We start from the raw sequence: 18,840 nt of genomic DNA on the forward strand, positions 1-18,840 counted from the left end.
TCACAATCATTGATATAACAGATATTATTTAATTAACCAGTCTTTTTTTCTCTTATTCTGCATTCAGAAAAGCACACCAGTATCATTTTACATTTATAAGATATTTAGGATTTTTTGTTGCTATAGTTTTAAATGCTTAATGCTCTTTTGTTATTTTCCTTTATTTAGCCCTTTTTATGTGTAGTTTGCTCCCTTCGTTGCATCTTAATAATGACAATTAACAAGAAGTAGCGCAAACAACACTGAACGATGAAGGGCTGCAACTACTTCGGCATCAATCCCACTAATTAGTAAATAATGACCAACACACCTGGAAAACTAGAATGAAAATCAAGATGAAAATATTGTTAAAAAGAAAAAAAAAAACACTTCATTATTCCCATTTAATTGATTAGTACATTTTAATAAAATTTACCAAACTTAGTTTTGAAATTTCTACATTGACCCTCAAAACACAGAAAATGGGTAATAACAGCTAATTTAATTAAAAGCAGAAGCTGGTTGGAGCAAAAGCCTGCAGCCACAGGGGGTCCCCGTGACCAAATTTGGGAACCACTGCCTTAAGTGACTTGCTCACGGCCACAGTGCCAGTCAGTGGAGGAGACTGAAATTCTAGTCTTGTGGTTTAGAATGCAGCTCCACATAAGAGGACGTGGTAAAGGTGAGCTACTGAATAGACCAAATAAACCAAAATGATAAACAGGTTCTAGGTAGATCTCTTTTAATCAGAAGTTGCATTAAAAACAAATTTCAAATACAGAAATGCAAAGTACAACTATAAGAAACAACCATCAGACTCTGAATCTTGTATTAACACATCATTTATATCACTATATGTTGTTAAACTTTGTGCTGAAAATGTACAGATTTCCTTTTTGCTAAATGGCTAGTACTTTACAGCTTACTATTACAAGAAATATTAATTTGTTCCCAACTAATTTTATGTACACCAAGATCTCTGCAGATATATATATGTGATGTGACTATTATTGCCAATGGAATTTCAGCACTGTTACTATTCATCAAGGCAGCCTAAAAGGAGTTGTTATAATGAGCACTTGAAAACTGGAATGTCATATGCTGCATGGACCCAACTTGGAAAGCTTATGGGGTGAGGGAGACTACAACACCACTACCCACTTCAGCATATCTTAGCATGGACATGTTTTGGCAGAGAGAAAAAGGGCAGTAGGAAAAAGGCATTCCCATTGTACTTCCTTTTGGGCACATTTGAATCCATGCTCTACGCCATGCCAGATGCTGCATCTCTGACACATTACATTCTACATGTATTATTCACCCATTGCTAGCACAAAACTGCCACGAGTGGCAGAGTCAGTTTATAAATGGCAGGTTATGTACTGAATAACTTATAACTTGTGCATCTTATAAACAGCAACCACCTTTTTAATGCAGAGGATGCTTTGTTAAAAAAAAAAGAAAACAAAAAACAAAGAATAATTTTAGATGCAAAATTTGTTTGATGATTGTCATTTCATTTGCCTTATCCAGATAATAAATTATATTTAATAGCGATTACACTTTGTAAAATAATTACTAGAGAAAGTTAATAGTGACTTTGGGTTTTCTTTTGCCACCTCTGTTTCATGTTCTTTACAGTTCAATAACGGCTCCCTAACTCAGTCCCACCTATGACTATGCACGATGTACTTGTGTTGTACAGGGGGGCAGAGCCTGTACTGACAAAATCAAAAGTGTTAAGGCAAGAACAAGTGCTACATGGACCACCAATTAATCTGCAACTAATATTAGCAATACCTAAAAATGAAATGTGATTCTTGCAGCAGTAGCTCTGTTTTTAAATATATCTGACACCTACAACAGGAGGGAGTTGGTCACAGATGAGGGAATGCTGTTCGTAGCTCATCTGCAAGTATTGGCTACGGAGTATTTCAACTCTTAAAGTCCTTCGAAGCATTCTACGAGGCACTATTGCCACCTGTTTAGATCTTCCTTTCTACCGGTTACACACTTTTTCTCATTCCATTCAAAAAACTGCTTACAGCAGCTACTCGGGAACGAGAACTTTAAAATCGGTTAACTGCCTGGTTAATTTGATAACTAAGAGTAAGCTGAGGTAGCTGATCTAACCAACACAATACACTAGAAGCAGATGGCTTCTTTAATCTTTGTGCCATTCAAAAAATAAAATAAAAAGATATCAACAGCTTTGGGAATACTGGTACACATTTTCCACTCAGGATTACCTGGCTAATCTCACTTTATATAGAATATAAGAGTGGCTTAAAGGCTTAATATATAGCATCATAAATATAGTGTTGGTCAGTGTCTCTTGTGATTGATCATCATTGCAGAGACTTTTAAGCCCATAACCTGCATAAACTAGACACTCAAGCATTCTGGAAATATAATGAATATTTAAATACAAGTATTTAAATATAAAAAATGAACTGAGTGGATTCCAGGGTGAATGACCTACATTAAAATACCACTGGATGAATAAAATAAACATGTTTACAGTGGAAAAACTAAAAAAAGGACATCTTTCAGCAAACAAATCAAAATGTTTTTGGCAGAAGCTGAAAATAGGCACCATGTTTGATCGTAGTTATTAAAAATATAATATATACCTAAAACAAAATGTGAAAATGATGCATCTTAAAAGGAATGCCTGGTGGGATTAAAATCAATCTGCTAGAATTTGAAAAAGAGGTGTGGCACTTACTCTGTGTTACGCATTTATAGGTCATTAAAAACATTAGGTAGTTAATAAAATCAAGATCAGAATAGTAAGTGTCAGGGATTAAATACTGTGCATTATTTTTTGTTCATAAAATTCCTTAATAACATTGACCTCTTAACAAATGATAAGCTACTTTAAAAATAAGCAAGGTAGTTATTACAATAAATGTTAGCGCCACAGCCACAACATACCATTCAATGAACTTCCATTTGCCATTAAATATCATTTCAGTTACTAAACACAAAATCAAGACAAGGAAATGCATTTTGGATCTCCCCCACCAGAAGCATACAAATCAGATTATTTACTTATGCATTACATATTTCAAGTTATAGAAAAAATGAAAACACAAGGGCCTAGTGTTTCTTTCACTCTCTCCCTTTCTAGTGGTGTCCAGAGCACACCGTTAAATTGACGGATATCATTCTGACCATGCTGCTGACCGCTTCTATCTAAGACTCTTATCCCCACTCATTAGCCACAATGCTATAGCTTAATTTGTATTGATACCTCACGGTTTCCAAGGGCAGGCGATTTAGAATCTACAAGCCTGTTTTAAAAGGCTTTGCTTGCAGAGTCTCGCAGTTTCCTCAGTTCACCAAATTCCAAAAAAAAAATAAAATAAAAATGCTGGAATGCCACTGCGCATATTTAATTCTTTTAAAGGAAACCCTACTAAAAATTTAGAGAAAGTAAAAGTCTTGAAATTTTAAAAATGAAAAAGCACAGTGAGCCCATTGCAGGAATAAGGAGTAACACTGTGCCATCTGTCACGTGAACAGTTACTGTACATCTGCTGTCTTCTGTTGAGAGTTAATGACCATTTCCATTACGTTATGACATACACGTGATCATGCTTGCATTCTCCAGTCAAAACTGACTTTTACAGGACTTGTGGCCACTTCAGATACTCTTTCTGGAATTGGGGAATAAAACGAATAAACACACCAGTATCCTTTAAAAAAAAAAAAAAAAAAAAAGAGGCCTGCTTCTTCATTCCTGTGTTGTTTTTTTTTTTAAAGATTGGACCAAGCTTCTTTTAGGAGCTTTCTGCATAACGCTTTTAAATCGATTATTTTTTCTGCCATTACTGGGTGTGTCTTAGCATGGTTCCAGATTACACATCATGTTGTGTAAATTCAGGTGCATCTCTCAGAAGATCCCTTTTGGTAACTTAACAAGTCTCCTAGTCACTCAGAGTTTGGGGTATATGGGTGCGTATGTGGGTAGTTTGTTTCTCTTTGTGAGAAAAACAGTTTTGTCCATAAAGTTTCCCTTTAGTTCCCATCTTGCTTGGCCTGTGCCTGCATCTTGCTCTCTGTACTTGATGAACCTTCAAACCTCTGTGATGCGATGGCTGCCTGGTGAGACATGCTTTTCCTTACAATATCCCCTTTTCTCCACAAGGTGATTTCCTATGGAAATAAAAAGCAAGAAAACAGATCATTTCACTTACAAAGACATTTAAAAATGTTCAGATTGTGTTAATGCTAGGTATGCCTTGATATTAGAACAATAAAAGCAAAAGAGGTAAATAAATACAGGTATAATCATGAGGCAACAAATTACAAGCTTGTGTTTTTCTCCAAGGTGTAGGATTTTCCATTCTTACTCCACAGATAAATAGATCAGGTTGAACAGGGATTAATATTTGGCCTAATGCAAGAGGACATACAAGTAGGGTGACCACTGTCACACACATGTGCATGGGAGGCAGCTAATGGGCTTGAATGAGGGTAATTCCATGCTGGACCAGTGGAGGATGGAGTGCATTAACCCTTTCTCTTTTTTTCCTGCAGACCAGTCATGGGAAATCCCGCCTGGCCCCAATGAGGTCACTTCCAGTTCTGGGCCTGATGACGTTACTTTCTCGGCTTAACTTTAAAGCCGCCACTTTGTCACCTATACACTAGTTCGGTTTTGAATTCAGTAAAACTCATTTTCTTTGCCTTGCCAAGTACCAAAGACAATATATGGAGTGGCTACTCCAAACCTTTTTGTGGTTTATTTGTCCTTTTGATCTGACACCACACATTCAACATTTTCCAAAACAGACCTGTATCTCTCTCTCAAAGTACCATTTCCCATGCAGGCGTTGGCCATCATGGCCTTTCATCTCCTTATTTATTAAAACTACAGGGTGGTCCAGATCTAATTATGCAATTATTGCATTGCATTAAAAGTTGCATAGTTAGATCTGGACCACCTATGCTAAAAAAATCCCATTGCAACTCATGTCGTTCCCCAACCATCTCACAGCATTTCTGTTGATGGTGTTCCTCTTTTCATCCTCTTGCTCTGCTCCCATTCATTTTACCAGCAGTTCAACACTTTCAAAGCATTCAAATCAAATGATATGTCCCAAATATTCCAATTGTCCACTCTTCATCTCACTTCGTACCTGTGCTCTCTTTAATACACCTTTATTTGTTACTTTATCTTTTCATTTTTTTGATTTTTTTCTTTTAACAAGAAAAAGCCCAGAGTTGACCTGCTTCAGGGACATTGCCAGGCTGGAAGTTTCAGGTGGGAGACCAGTCGTACTGTAATGTAAAGTGGGCTGAGTAAGTTTTGAGCACAAGTGTACTAGTCAAGCCCCTAACGCACATAAAGGGGGTGGATAATAAAGCCATATATTACAGACGCATCAGATAATACAGAAGAATTACCCAGGGGAAAGGACATAAATCCAAAGTACTAGAGGGACTGATTTGTAAAAAAAACTATCACGTTTTCCAGAATTTATTGTTGTGGTATGATGAATACTGACTGAGCGCATATAAATATTTGGACAGTGACACCATTTTAATAATTTTAACTCTGTACACCACCACCACAATGGGTTTAAAACAAAGCAGTCAAGATGTGATTGAAGTATAGATTTTCAGCTTTAATTCAAGGAGTTTAACTGGAACTAGCCAACCCGCGGCGTAGCATAAGCCGCATTATTATGAATTGATGGGTGAACACTTCCTGAAAGACACAGTTGTCCAAATGGGGTTGGTTTTGAGGATACAACTGTAGGTGAATGAAAAGATGTAACTCCGGAGAGGGCAACATACAATACAGCGTTTTACACGCTGCATACAGCAATTCACATCTGCGACTAAAATATGATTCTTCTTAGATGGTGCTGTCGCATCCACCCTCGCTCTCGAAGCATACACACTGCCTGGTCATGTGCCCGCTCGCAAGAGCAACTAACAGAGACCTGCCCACCAACTGTAAGACCATGGGATACCCCTCGCAAACCGTTCTACACGCCGCATACAGCAATTCACATCCGCAACAAACAAACTGTTTTACACGCTGCATACAGCGATTCACATCTGCAACAAACATGCTTCTTCTTATGGGGTGGGTTTGAGGATACGACTGTAAGGGAACTCTGGAGAGAGCAACATACAATTGTCCGTGACTGAAAACTGGAGGACCGCAGCCGTGCCCCCTTGCTCTCGAAGCACACACACTGCCTGGTCATGTGCCTGCTCGCAAGAGCAACTAACAGAGACCCGCCCACCAACTGTAAAACCATGGGATACCCCTCGCAAACTGTTCTACACGCCGCATACAGCGATTCACATCCGCAACAAACATGCTTCTTCTTAGATGGTCCTGCCGCGTCCACCCTCGTTTTTGAAGCATACACACTGCCTGGTCATGTGCCTGCTCGCAAGAGCAACTCACGGAGACCCGCCCACCAACTCTAAGACCATGGCGTGTAAAACAGTTTGCGATGGTGAACGCGGTCGTGTGTAATAACCGAAAATAATAATGAAAAGTCAACGTGGACACAGAGGTCCATGTGGAGTGTAGCAGATACGAACGCGAATGACGCCCTGTTTTGTGAGTTGCTGTGTCCGAGTTGGTGGGCGTGGCTCTGCGCGTTGTCGTCGTTTCCAATGGTCTTAGAGTTGGTGGGCGTGGCTCTGTCCTGCGTGCTTCCATGGGTGTCTTGCTTGCGCTGGCGGCGGCTTAGTGAATTATATATATATATATATATATATATCTATAATAATAAAAGGCAAAGCCCTCACTCACTGACTGACTGACTCACTCACTGACTGACTGACTCACTCATCACTAATTGTCCAACTTCCCGTGTAGGTGGAAGGCTGAAATTTGGCAGGCTCATTCCTTACAGCTTACTTACAAAAGTTAGGCAGGTTTCATTTCAAAATTATACGCGTAATGGTCATAACTGGAACCTCTTTTTTGTCCATATACTGTAATGGAAGGCAGCAAGATGGCCGTAGGAGACTGAGTTGCGTGTCGCGTCATCACGCCTCCCACGTAATCACGTGAACTGACTGTGAACTCAGTACGTAGAAAAGAAGGAGGAGCCCCAAAGAGCGCTGAAGAAAACACTCATTACACAATTGACAAGGCAGCGAAACAATAAGAAGCGAGTGAGTGACGCATACAAGCATCTTCATAAGACACGAGGTATAAAAAAGCACGGTGTAAACCGTAAGTCTAAATTTACTTTATAGAAACGCTCCCGCTGCCGTTTGCAATACCATATTCGCGAGATACAAGTTTAATGAGAAGACACGAGGTATAAAAAAGCACGGTATAAACCTAACCTTAAATTAACTTTATAGAAACGCTCCCGCTGCCGTTTGCAATGCCATATTCGCGAGATACAAGTTTAATGAGAAGACACGAGGTATAAACGAGAGTTTGCATCACTTTGTAACAGAGTTAAAATTGCTGTAGCGAGAAACTTTTAACTGCCGGGTCTTAGCTAACATTAAATAAACCCGTGGACATCGCAACATCACACAAGAGAGCGGCTCACGTGAAGTGACTGAACGCAGCAGGAGTGATCACTTCCATGAATCAAACCTGTTCAAAAAACACATTACACAATTGATAAAGTAGGAAAAGAATATGAAACAAAGCACGGTATAAACCATAACTTCAAATTAAGTTTATAGAAACGCTGCCGTTTGCAATACCATATTCGCCCCTGCGAAGCGCGGTGATTTTGCTATATATATTAAACTATTTCAACCATTGTATGATCTGCTTCTCGCAACTGAAAGAGGGCACCGTGGCAGAAGTTAGCCGACTTGCTCACCAACCACAAGCGTTACCTGGTAGGTAACCACCCATACAATCAGATTGTGAATCAGACTACGAATGCCTGCAATGTAATTACCCCGATCTACATGCTGTCAAATGAACGAACCACACGCCGTAGCACAACGTTAGGGGCTTCGCCTCTACGTCCGAGGATCGATTCCAGTAAGGGAGTGCAGTGACTGTGTACTCCTAATGAGCCCACAATTACGGCGAAACACGTGTCGCATACTATGCATCTTCAAAGCACGGTGTAAACAGTAACTTTAAATTGACTTTATAGAAACGCTCCTGCTGCCGTTTGCAATACCATATTAGATGACTTTGTAACAGAGTTAAAATTGCTGGAGCGATAAATTTTTAACTGCCGGGTCATGTCGCGTGTTCTTGGGTAGGTACACCAAAAAATGTATACATTTATGCATGTAATGGGCAAACAAAAAATGTACTATACCCGAAAGCACTACAGTAGTACTCAATGTATCTTTACTTCTTAAATGTTAATGTTTTACTGTTTAATAATTTATACGCTTCTTATATGTTATTCAGATTCTTTTATCAAAATACCAGTAACAGTGCACTGCACGATAACGTGGAGTGAATATACTTGACATAACCATTCATAGTATTTATCCTCTTTCTCTGTACGTTTACCATTCGTTTGCTCAGAGGTTGATGAGCTTGCTGCTTAATGAGCAGCTCTTCACCCTAGCGTCCCGCTGCTTCTCTTCTTTCGTCGGCATCTTTTCCCGTTAAAACTGATTTGTTTTAAAACTTAGTATGTTTTCTTTAATTTTTCAGTTAAGCTGGCACTTAAGTCTTCAATCTGCCTCAAGAATGATTAGCGGAGGTGGTAGACAATGAAAACGTCAGCCGTACGCATCCGCCACGCACGCACTGGTGCGCGCAGCTGTGAGTTGACTCTACAATAAAATAAAATAAAGATAAAAAGAGCAATAACTTGCAGCACCGCTATTCAATTACACTTGCCTAACGCCTCTCCTAAGGGGAAATACTGTGGGATCTGGGCATCCGTCAAAGCAGCAATCACAAGCCCGATTAGAAAGCGGTAAGCTGTGATTTGTCCTCTCCCTCCCATGTAACAATCGCAGCCCGTGTTGCAACGCACTATGTATATATGTGTATGTGTGTGTATATATATATATATATATATATATATATATATATATATATATATATATATATATATATATATATATATATATATGTTCATATGTGTGGGAAAGCGAATAGTAGACGTGACGTAGTATATGTGTACCAAATTTCAAGTCAATAGGTGAAACGGTTTGCGAGCTACAGGTGATTTAAAATCCTGGACAGACAAACGAATAGCCACGGTAGCGTATTATAGAAGAACATTTTACTGTTTAATAATTTATATTTATATGCAATGTGCTTCTTATATATTACTTCATATTCTCATATGATAATGATGTTAATGTTGTTTATATTGATTTCTATGTTATTGTAAGTGCCCTTTAATTGTGGAAAAATAAATTTGGCAATTAAACTTATTCTATACATACATTTTATTTTTTTCTCTTGCACTCAGTGAGCGAATCCACTGGGTAATCAGCTATATATATATATAGATAGATATGTATGTGTATATATAGATAGATATGTATGTGTATATATAGATAGATATGTATGTGTATATATAGATAGATATGTATGTATGTATGTATGTATGTATGTATGTGTGTATATATGTATGTATGTATGTATGTGTATATATAGATATGTATGTGTATATATAGATAGATATGTATGTATGTATATATGTATGTATGTATGTATGTATGTATGTATGTATGTATGTATATATATAGATAGATATGTATGTATGTGTGTATGTATGTATGTATGTATGTATGTATGTATGTATGTACGTATGTGTATATATAGATAGATATGTATGTATGTACGTATGTGTATATATAGATAGATATGTATGTATGTACGTATGTATGTATGTGTATATATAGATATATATGTATGTGTATATATATATATATATATATAGATAGATAGATATGTATATATATAGATAGATATGTAGATAGATAGATAGATAGATGTATATGTGTATGTATGTAGATAGATATGTGTTTATATGTATATATGTGTATATATATGTAGATATACAAATATGTATATATGTGTATATATATGTAGATATACAAATAAGTATATGTATATATGTGTCTGTATGTGTATATATATGTTGATATATGTATATATATATGTGGATGTGTATATGTATATATATATATGTATATATGTTTATGTATATATATGTTTACATAACCTCTTTAACACACTACTTCTCCGCTGCGAAGCGCGGGTATTTTGCTAGTATATATATATATACTGAATAAGCTGTCTAGAAAAAAGTCAGACATTTTCATACATGGTCCCCCTATTTTCAGGGGCTCAAAAGTATTTGGACAAACTAACACATAATTTTCAATACTTGGTTGAAAATCCTTTACAGTCAATGACTGCCAGACCTTTTACCTACTTAGGGAGCTGTTCCAACCTGGCTATGGTACAGCTTTTTAGTCAAATGTCCATATACTTTTGAGCCCCTGGAAATGGGGGGCGGCTATGCAAAAAAGTGTCTGTCTTTCCTAAACGACTTGTACAATATTTTTGGTAAACCTCTTAAATTAAAGCCGAAAGTCTACACTTCAGTCACATAATGATTTCTTTAATTCAAATCCATTGTGGTGGCATACAGAGCCAAAATTAAGAAAACTGTTTCATTGTCCAAATACTTATGGACCCGACCGTAGCTAGCAGCAGCCAAGTTGACTTAACACAAATTAATTTTTCCACACTGACACACACTTCAGTACACACACATATACAATGCATTTACTACAAAGCTCACTGTACATGAGTATACATGCTGAGATGGGAGGAAAGATGCAACCTGAATAATGTACACCAAGCAGTAGTAAGCTGGCACATGTAAAGTATGTAATATCTTATTGATATGGAGGTACCAGACATACAGTACATACTTACCAACACTGTGAAACTGTCGCATAAAGGTACACATATTTCTTTTTACTTATTTTTGCCTTACAAACAACATTTGAGTCTGGCTCAACAACACCCACTAGACACCATGAATGATATATGTGGTGCTGGACAAACTTACCTACACAATAAAATGGTTATGTTAAGGAACGGATACTGTAAAAACTGGGCTTACAATCCTCATGGCGTTTTAGATTGTCTGCAAGAGGTGTCTGAAAAGTTACCACATGGATGACTGGCTTATGGCATCATGATGTTTGTTCATAGTAACATCACTCAAAAAAAAAATAAGTTGAGGCTTTCAATATTAAACAATTAAAACCACCTCAGCCAACCCAGTTTGTAATGGTAATTATTTCAAAGTCATACAATTCCACATTCACCTACTACAATTTATACATAGCACATTTCTTCTTTGCTTAAAGATTACAGAGTGGCACAAAAGCAATTTCAGGATTTATTTAATATACTGCATTTCATTCTAAATATCTGCTTTAGAAATGCTTACCATTAATCTGTAATACTACAAACTGGTTGCTGCTTATTAAAATAAATACAGCAATCAGCCCTTATACTAAAAATGACAGTTTTACTGTCTACAGCCTAAACATATTTCATTAGTATGCATTCTGATGTAATGCCTTCACACTTACCTGCAGTGTGAAGAGGGTCTTTGCTACCAAATTTCTAAAATTGTTTAATGGTGAGAAAGACATCACTGAAAAATGGCAGTATTCGCTAAAATATTTTAGCATGAAATTAATAATGTCTTCCAATGTGAAAGTAACAGAGATGAGCAATTATTTCATTATTTTAAAATTTTAGTATTAAGTAACTTGACAATTATTCAGTTAAAGTCATCTGTCATGGTTTCTAAATAGTTCTGCTTTACTGAGTTTTAGATTCTATTGACAATCTGTTCAACTAGTATTGGTGTACTCTTGTTAAATTCAACTGCCCATCCATATTCTGAACCTGCTTAATCCAGTTCAGGTTAACAGGGAGCGCAGTGCATAAGAACCAACTCTGAACAGGGCACTAGTTCTTCTTAGTGCACATTCGCTACTATATAGGTGTGTATCACCCTAATATATGCAGTACCTCTTTGAAATGTGCAAGGAAACAGGATTTCCAGAGAAAACGCATGTGGAGACCAAGCAAACTCACCATAGTGACTGAGTCATTAGTAACAAATGCTGTGACAGATGAGAGGACAGTCACAGCAAAATGCTTATGACATTTTTTAACAATATAAAATACATACTAGATATTCTATTCCATTTTTATTTATACTTTGCTTGCAATTACAATTTATTAAAAAAAAAATTAATTCATTGTCAAATCAACTATTCTGTATGTGGAAAAAAAACAGTAGCTTCACTGCTTCAAGAGGCAGAGGAGTCCAGGAATTACCTGCTGTTTGAAGTAGCGCCTTTCCTCCTCATCAATGAGGACTAAGTTGAGGTAATACCGAACAGAGAACTTCTTATTTATATCTCGCATCGTAGGCGTCAGTTCATAGCCAGCAAGGAACAAACGGATGGGAATGGATTCTCCTAAAAAGCACACAACAAGTTTGTGATAAGAGAGTGTTTCTCACATGCACACATTCAATATAAATTCCCTTTTTTCTTGTGGTGGCCATATCACACCTGGCAGACTAGTACTTTTGTAATTTGCAGCAAAAATCAAAAGTAGTGGAGGAAAAAAAATACAGTGTCCAGAACTGATGATACATCTTGCCTGAAGAAGGGGCCTGAGTTGCCTCGAAAGCTTCCACATTGTAATCTTTTTAGTTAGCCAATAAAAGGTGTCATTTTGCTTGGCTTTTCTCTACATTCATAATGGCTAACACGGTACAACACCCTAGTACTACTGGTTTATTTTGAAAATTCAAATGGATAAAGAACATTACAAGCAACGACTTAAAAAAAAAAAATTAGGAAATACTGATAAAATCATTCAACCACAGAAAATAGCATCTGATAAGCTGCAGTAATAATTATGCATTCATGCATTTTTTAAACCTTCTTTATCCTAAGTTGTGTCACAGGGAAGCTGCAGCCTATCTCATTAAGTATAGGTTGCAAGGCAGGAACGATCCCGGACTGGGTTCCAGTTCACTAGAGGCTGAATACAAACGAACTCACCCGGGATATGAACCCATTGCATCCTTGATGTGAGGCAGTAGCGCTACCAGTACGCAAACGTGCCGCTCTACTAATAAATATATCATGGTTAAAAAACAATCTCACTGCCAAAAGAGATCCTACTCTGCTGGGCCCTTGAGCAAGGCCCTTAACCTGTAATTGCTCCAGGGGCGCTGTACAATGGCTGACCCTGCGCTCTGACCCCAAGGGGTATGCGAAAACTGCCAAATTCCTAATACAAGAAATTGTATAAGGCGAAATAAAGAACAAAAAAAAAAAAAAAAAAAAAAAAAAAAAGATCATATTCTTAATTATTATTTTTATTCCTTTGATCAAAACCATGTTGCACACAGTAAATAAAAGAACATGGCTGTCACTTAGTCAACTTCTGCTTGAGCCTGTGTGAGCAAAATAATCAAAACTATAAAATTATTTAGACTGAAATGCAATATTACACACAAAACCTTCAAATATTTTCTGTATAAAAAGTAACATTCATAAAATAAAGAAAGATAACTAAAATGTTTTGTCATATTTAGTTACTTTTGAAAAGCCTTCTACAGAACTGTTTTTTTTTTTGTTTTTTTTTAAATATTCATTTTCCAGACTTGCTTTTGACAATTCAAGGTTGTGGAGAACCATTGGCATAAGGCTTACGGCAGGAGCTCACCCTGGAAAAATTCTTTCTATAACTGAATATTTGTTTAACATAATAAACACAATACAAGTATAATGTTTTACAAAACTACTATAAACAGCTCATTTTACTAAACCTATGTATTAAAGGCTTTCAGATTTGCTTTAGAGAACATCCATCCAACTTAATAAAATCTATTGGAACTATAGCTATATTTAATTAACTTCTTTTGGTTACATTACTGTTGAAGCTAACTTCTTTTACCATAATAAAAACTGACAAAGAAATACAAACACTATATTTACTTTAATGACTGCATTCTGAAGGTACTTGGTGTTTAGTTTTACAATACATTTTATGAAAGCAGACTGATCTGCTCTATAGGACCTATAAGCTCTACATATTTACAAGGGTTTTTCAAAATGTTTCCCACTTTTTTTGTTACCAAGTCATTAATGTGGATTAGCTTGCTGTAGCCACTGTAACATTGTAATTTTTAACTTGGTGGTTCAGTAACCAGATGTTGTTGTCCTTGTTCTCAGTATGTGGGTTGCTACCAAGTTCTGAATATGGCTGTGCACCTAACAATTCACCAAATAAAAAAAGATGCAGAACCAAGACCACAGGAATGACGTGTTAAAGAATGAATTAAGACCAATTACTTGACCAAAACTGGGAGAAAGACTCTTAAGAGAGTATTGTTTTTTTTGTATCACAATGCAAGTCCTTACATTAATGCCCACACCAACATGAATGTCATTCAAAAAGTTAAAGTTCTCAATCACCCAGCTTACACAACAGACTGTTATGTTCAGATTTTCATCTGTTTGGACATCTCAAAAATGTACGGAGAGTTAATTATTTACAGGTGATGATGAGGTGATGTAGGCATTGTGAAGGCATTGTGAAGCTTGCAGACTGAAAGTGTATACAGAACTATGGAAACTGCATGGAGAGGCAAGGAAGTTTAAATTTCTTCTAATAAGACACTGTTGAAAAATAAAATGCAAAAACCTTTTAAAGAATCCTTGGAGGAAAAACTAGAAATCCTTTGCTTGTACTGTGTTGTTTAAATGTATTTAAAATGATCATGTGTTTGATTCTGCAGATTGTAAAAGAAAAAACATGCATTAACAAACTACTTATGTTACTTGTTTAAAAAAATGAAAAATGTATGCGGGTGGAGTATTTGTAATCTGAAATACTTGGGACCAGAACTATTTTGAATTTCAGAATATTTGCATATACTTAACAAGATATCTTGGGGATACCCATGATCAAATAGAGAAATGCAGTTAAATCAGCTAAATGACGACTGAAGAACTTTTTTGTTTTTCGTATATATGGCTACCTGTTGTTACTTCTCAGGTAATTGGCAGACAGGTCTGGAATATCTTAGCCAAGCTTTAGCTCCGTCATGCCTACTGTTTCTTTTCGGATTTTGGAATTTCAGATTAGGGATACTCAACATGTACTATATTATGTAATGAAATTAAATAATAGTAAGCAGTTTCAATAATTTGGCCAACAATTTTCCAAATAAAAAGTGTCACATAATATAGTCTTTACGTGAAATGGTCCCCTGGAGCTTTAGATGTGAATGTAAATAGTTACTTACAAATGCTAACAGTGTTGCATATTTTATAATGAACAAATTCCACAGACAATTATAACAACATTTTTCCAATTTTAAGCTGTTGAATAAATAGGAATACATTTTAAGACACATTCTCAAATCTATTATATACCAAATTGAAAATCTTGAGTTAAGTATAACTTCATAAAACATACTATAAACAAAGATGTAAAGGACACTAAAAAGATTACCTCGGACTGGAGCTCCATCCATGATTTCATATTTGGCTATTGTATCATTTTCATGATACACATTGGGTCCTGTGCCGGTTGTTTCACGTTTGATGATGTCAATTTCCATGTGTTTTATCTTGATGCGTACCAGAAGAAAATAGATCTTTCCTACAATTACATCTTTTAGATGGTACCTAGAAGGAAAAAGAAACAAGGGACTGACCGATTTCCTATATTTGTTTTAGTTGATTTTTCCTATTATACCACTTGTGAGTAGGAAAATCTAACACATTTGTTTAAACAGCTGGTGTACAGCAAATGGAACTGTATTATAATGTGTGTTTCTCATGCAGCAGACAATTAACTTGACAATAAAATTTATTTTCTATTTGTTGCATTATTTGAATGAACAAAGTAGATTTATCCAAGTGTATATACTTCATATTTCATGCCCCACACTAAACTATGGAGCATGAACTGTTTAAATTTACTGTCAGTTTTCTTCCCAGTAGCAATACTGTATATAAGTAGATGTTTGTGTGCGTGTGTGTGTGAATATGCAGTGACTGATTAACAAAATACAGAAGCAGATTTACAAGGTTGATTTCCACACGGAAACTTTAAACTGTAAGCCTTTAGCAAGTTTAGCCATAAGGTGACTGGCGTCTCATGAGATCAGTCACACTATGGCAAGTGTATACAACACACAGATGAGCTGAAAGACCCGCCTGATTTTTTAAATCAGCTGTGTGGAAACATTTTGGGTTCCCAGTGAATTACGACAGCCGCCATTTTTAAGTAGAACAGAAGCAATTGGCATTTACATTTCATCAGCTATGAGGCCATATGCAGTGATAGATGCTTTTGGCTTCAAGTATTTACTAAACACGCTCAAGCCTCCTTACAACATTCCATCCCATGTGCATATAAGCCAGTCAGTGGTTCCTGCACTTTACTGGCATACATCAGTGGTGATTGAACACGAGTTGTCCACTGCACCAGCTGTAGCATTAACAACTGATGGATGGACCTTTCATATTACAGAAAGTTATCTCAGAGTGACTGCCCAGTTTATTAACTCTGAGTGGTAAATAAAGAATCCAGTTCTTCAAATGTGTATATTCAGTGTGAGTTGGTTTGCTGTTTACACTGCATAATACACTAAAACATTTGAGTTCCCTATTTTTATAAAGAAGTAACCAAAGTTATGAATTGGCAAAATGATGCCTGACTGTACTTGCTATCTCAATCACTCTCTATTAGTAAGGGTGTTTTCTTTTAATAACACAAGATGTTTCAGTTTGTAACTTAATGCCTTTTGCTTTTTTATTAGCCATACATAAAAAATATATGCAAGAGTGTGTGTTGTGCATTTACTTCTTAATACACTACAGTCTGTAGGCTATCAACTAGACTACCTCAGCTGTTGGTGGATATTAACTTTAATTAAGTAATTTTTTGTTGCTTAAATCACATTGTCCCAAACTAGTACCGAACAGTGATATCCAAACCATAGTGTGAACTGAACCATGACTCTGTACCATTATACTCCTGGAAAACACTGTATGTGTGTGTATATTTTATATTATTTGTTTTTAAGATAGTTCAATAACCTTATAACCTGTGCCTTTCTCTAGTACTGCTTAGTTGTTTTGCAACATATTTTGAACAGTTCTCATAATAAATGCAAATGTAAAATGGATGTTGATAAGGAACTTGTTGCTCACTCTCTTATACCTAGTCCACACTAAAACGTTTTTGTTTAAAAATGCAGACATTAGTCTCTATTTTCGCTTTTCATCCACACTACTCCACTGCTTTCAAACTCCTAAAATAAAGACTTTTGAGAATGCTGTCCAGACCCACTGAAAACGCAACCTCAGTGTTGTAATTTACATGACTGAAAACACAGTCTCTAATCCCACTTTTGATTTGTTCATATTTATTACATGGCCTTTCACTCATTGGATCCTGTTCATTACAATGTCTTATTCCCTGATTGGTCACCCTTCATGAAAGAAAATCATATTCCAACATACCAAACAGAAGAGTTTAATCTAAATTGTATTTTGCACAGTTTCAATGCTGTATGCAATCATAAAAGGCGACTGACTGACTGACAGACAGACACTCATTTAATAATTTACCGGTCACTACAGTTTTGTAATAACACTTGTTGCCGGCAATGTTACCACCCATTCACCAATGTTCCACTGATGTGCACATGTCTAGTGTAGGCAGCATCAAATTCATATGCATTTTTGGTCATGTTAATGTGGATGGAGATACCTTCATAAATGATGTGAAAATGCAAGGATGAATTGAGATAGTTTTGGTTTAAAAAGTCAAGTTTTAAAATGAAAATGCAGTAGTGTGGATATCACCTCAGTCTGTCTCTGTAATATCTAATTATCACTTTAGTTGCCTGATCAAAATTGCTTTTATTATAATGTAAAGTTTGCTCAGAATGGGACAAGTAGTTGTCTTAGGACTGTTAAGTCATTGTTTTATGCAAAAAAACAATTGACCGTGTGGGTTTTCTTTTTCTCCAGCAATCATGTTGTTGTGTATTTTATTTATTAAGTATTTTTTTAACTTATGGCTACAATATCTGACTCAAATTACTTCACAATGTTGACCTTTTTTTGGACATTTTTTACTAGTCTATGATATGTAGTATTTTGAAAAAGTTAGAAAAAGTTCACATGGCACGATATTTCCTTGTGTTAGGAATATTTCCTTGTGATAAGAAGTAGTTCATGTTCCTTCTGCCACTGTGGAGCCAAAGTTTGGTAAGCAAAAATGTGCAAAGCTGGGTAAAAAGTTTGATGTCTTTACCTAAGCTATGTGGTACATTTCTTAATTTTTGCTAAAAACTTACTTTGACTTGTTGTATTCAAACTCAATATGAAGACAGTCTTCAATTCCCACTTCCATCTTGATTGAGGAGTTCAACTCAGGATATGTGCTGAGGGTATGAACAACAATGTCCATCTCTTTGCAGATATCATTCAGTCGTCGGCTGATGGTTGCTCTAAGGAAGTACCTGGTGTGCAAAACAAATCTAATTTAGTCGAAAACAAAATCTACATAACTATAGAAAATTAAGAATTTCCTCGCTTAACAAAAACTTTACAGTTGTTCTGCTGATACCTTCATTCGGTAATTGTGGTTTATTACATAATTTGAACAGGCTCTTTGTATATTCTGCAGCAGCTTCTTTCATGGAAAGCTGCTTAACATGTAATATAAGCAAACACAGAGACGAGAAATGACAAGTAGTTTTAAAGCAAGTCATATTCACCAAAAATTATTTATGTATCTGGAGTAACAAGTGAGTCCCTGTAATTACGTCTGGTTCTTTA

General features: G+C 36.2%; 1 protein-coding gene across 1 annotated transcript in view; it reads right to left on the minus strand.

Annotated features, from left to right (window-relative positions):
* Positions 1–704: 704 nt before the first annotated feature.
* LOC114658263 (vacuolar protein sorting-associated protein 26B-like) overlaps positions 705–18,840 on the minus strand; it is a 41,617-nt gene continuing 23,481 nt past the window's right edge. Inside the window, exons 3-6 of the mRNA XM_028810422.2 lie at positions 18,357–18,521; positions 15,494–15,669; positions 12,293–12,435; positions 705–4,140 (exon numbers count right to left, since the gene is read on the minus strand). Of these exons, the coding sequence (XP_028666255.1) occupies positions 4,003–4,140; positions 12,293–12,435; positions 15,494–15,669; positions 18,357–18,521 (622 nt within the window). The 3' untranslated portion in view covers positions 705–4,002. The remainder of the gene's footprint in view (positions 4,141–12,292; positions 12,436–15,493; positions 15,670–18,356; positions 18,522–18,840) is intronic.

This window comes from Erpetoichthys calabaricus, chromosome 9 (genome assembly GCF_900747795.2).
Source record: "Erpetoichthys calabaricus chromosome 9, fErpCal1.3, whole genome shotgun sequence".
Lineage (NCBI taxonomy): Eukaryota > Metazoa > Chordata > Cladistia > Polypteriformes > Polypteridae > Erpetoichthys > Erpetoichthys calabaricus.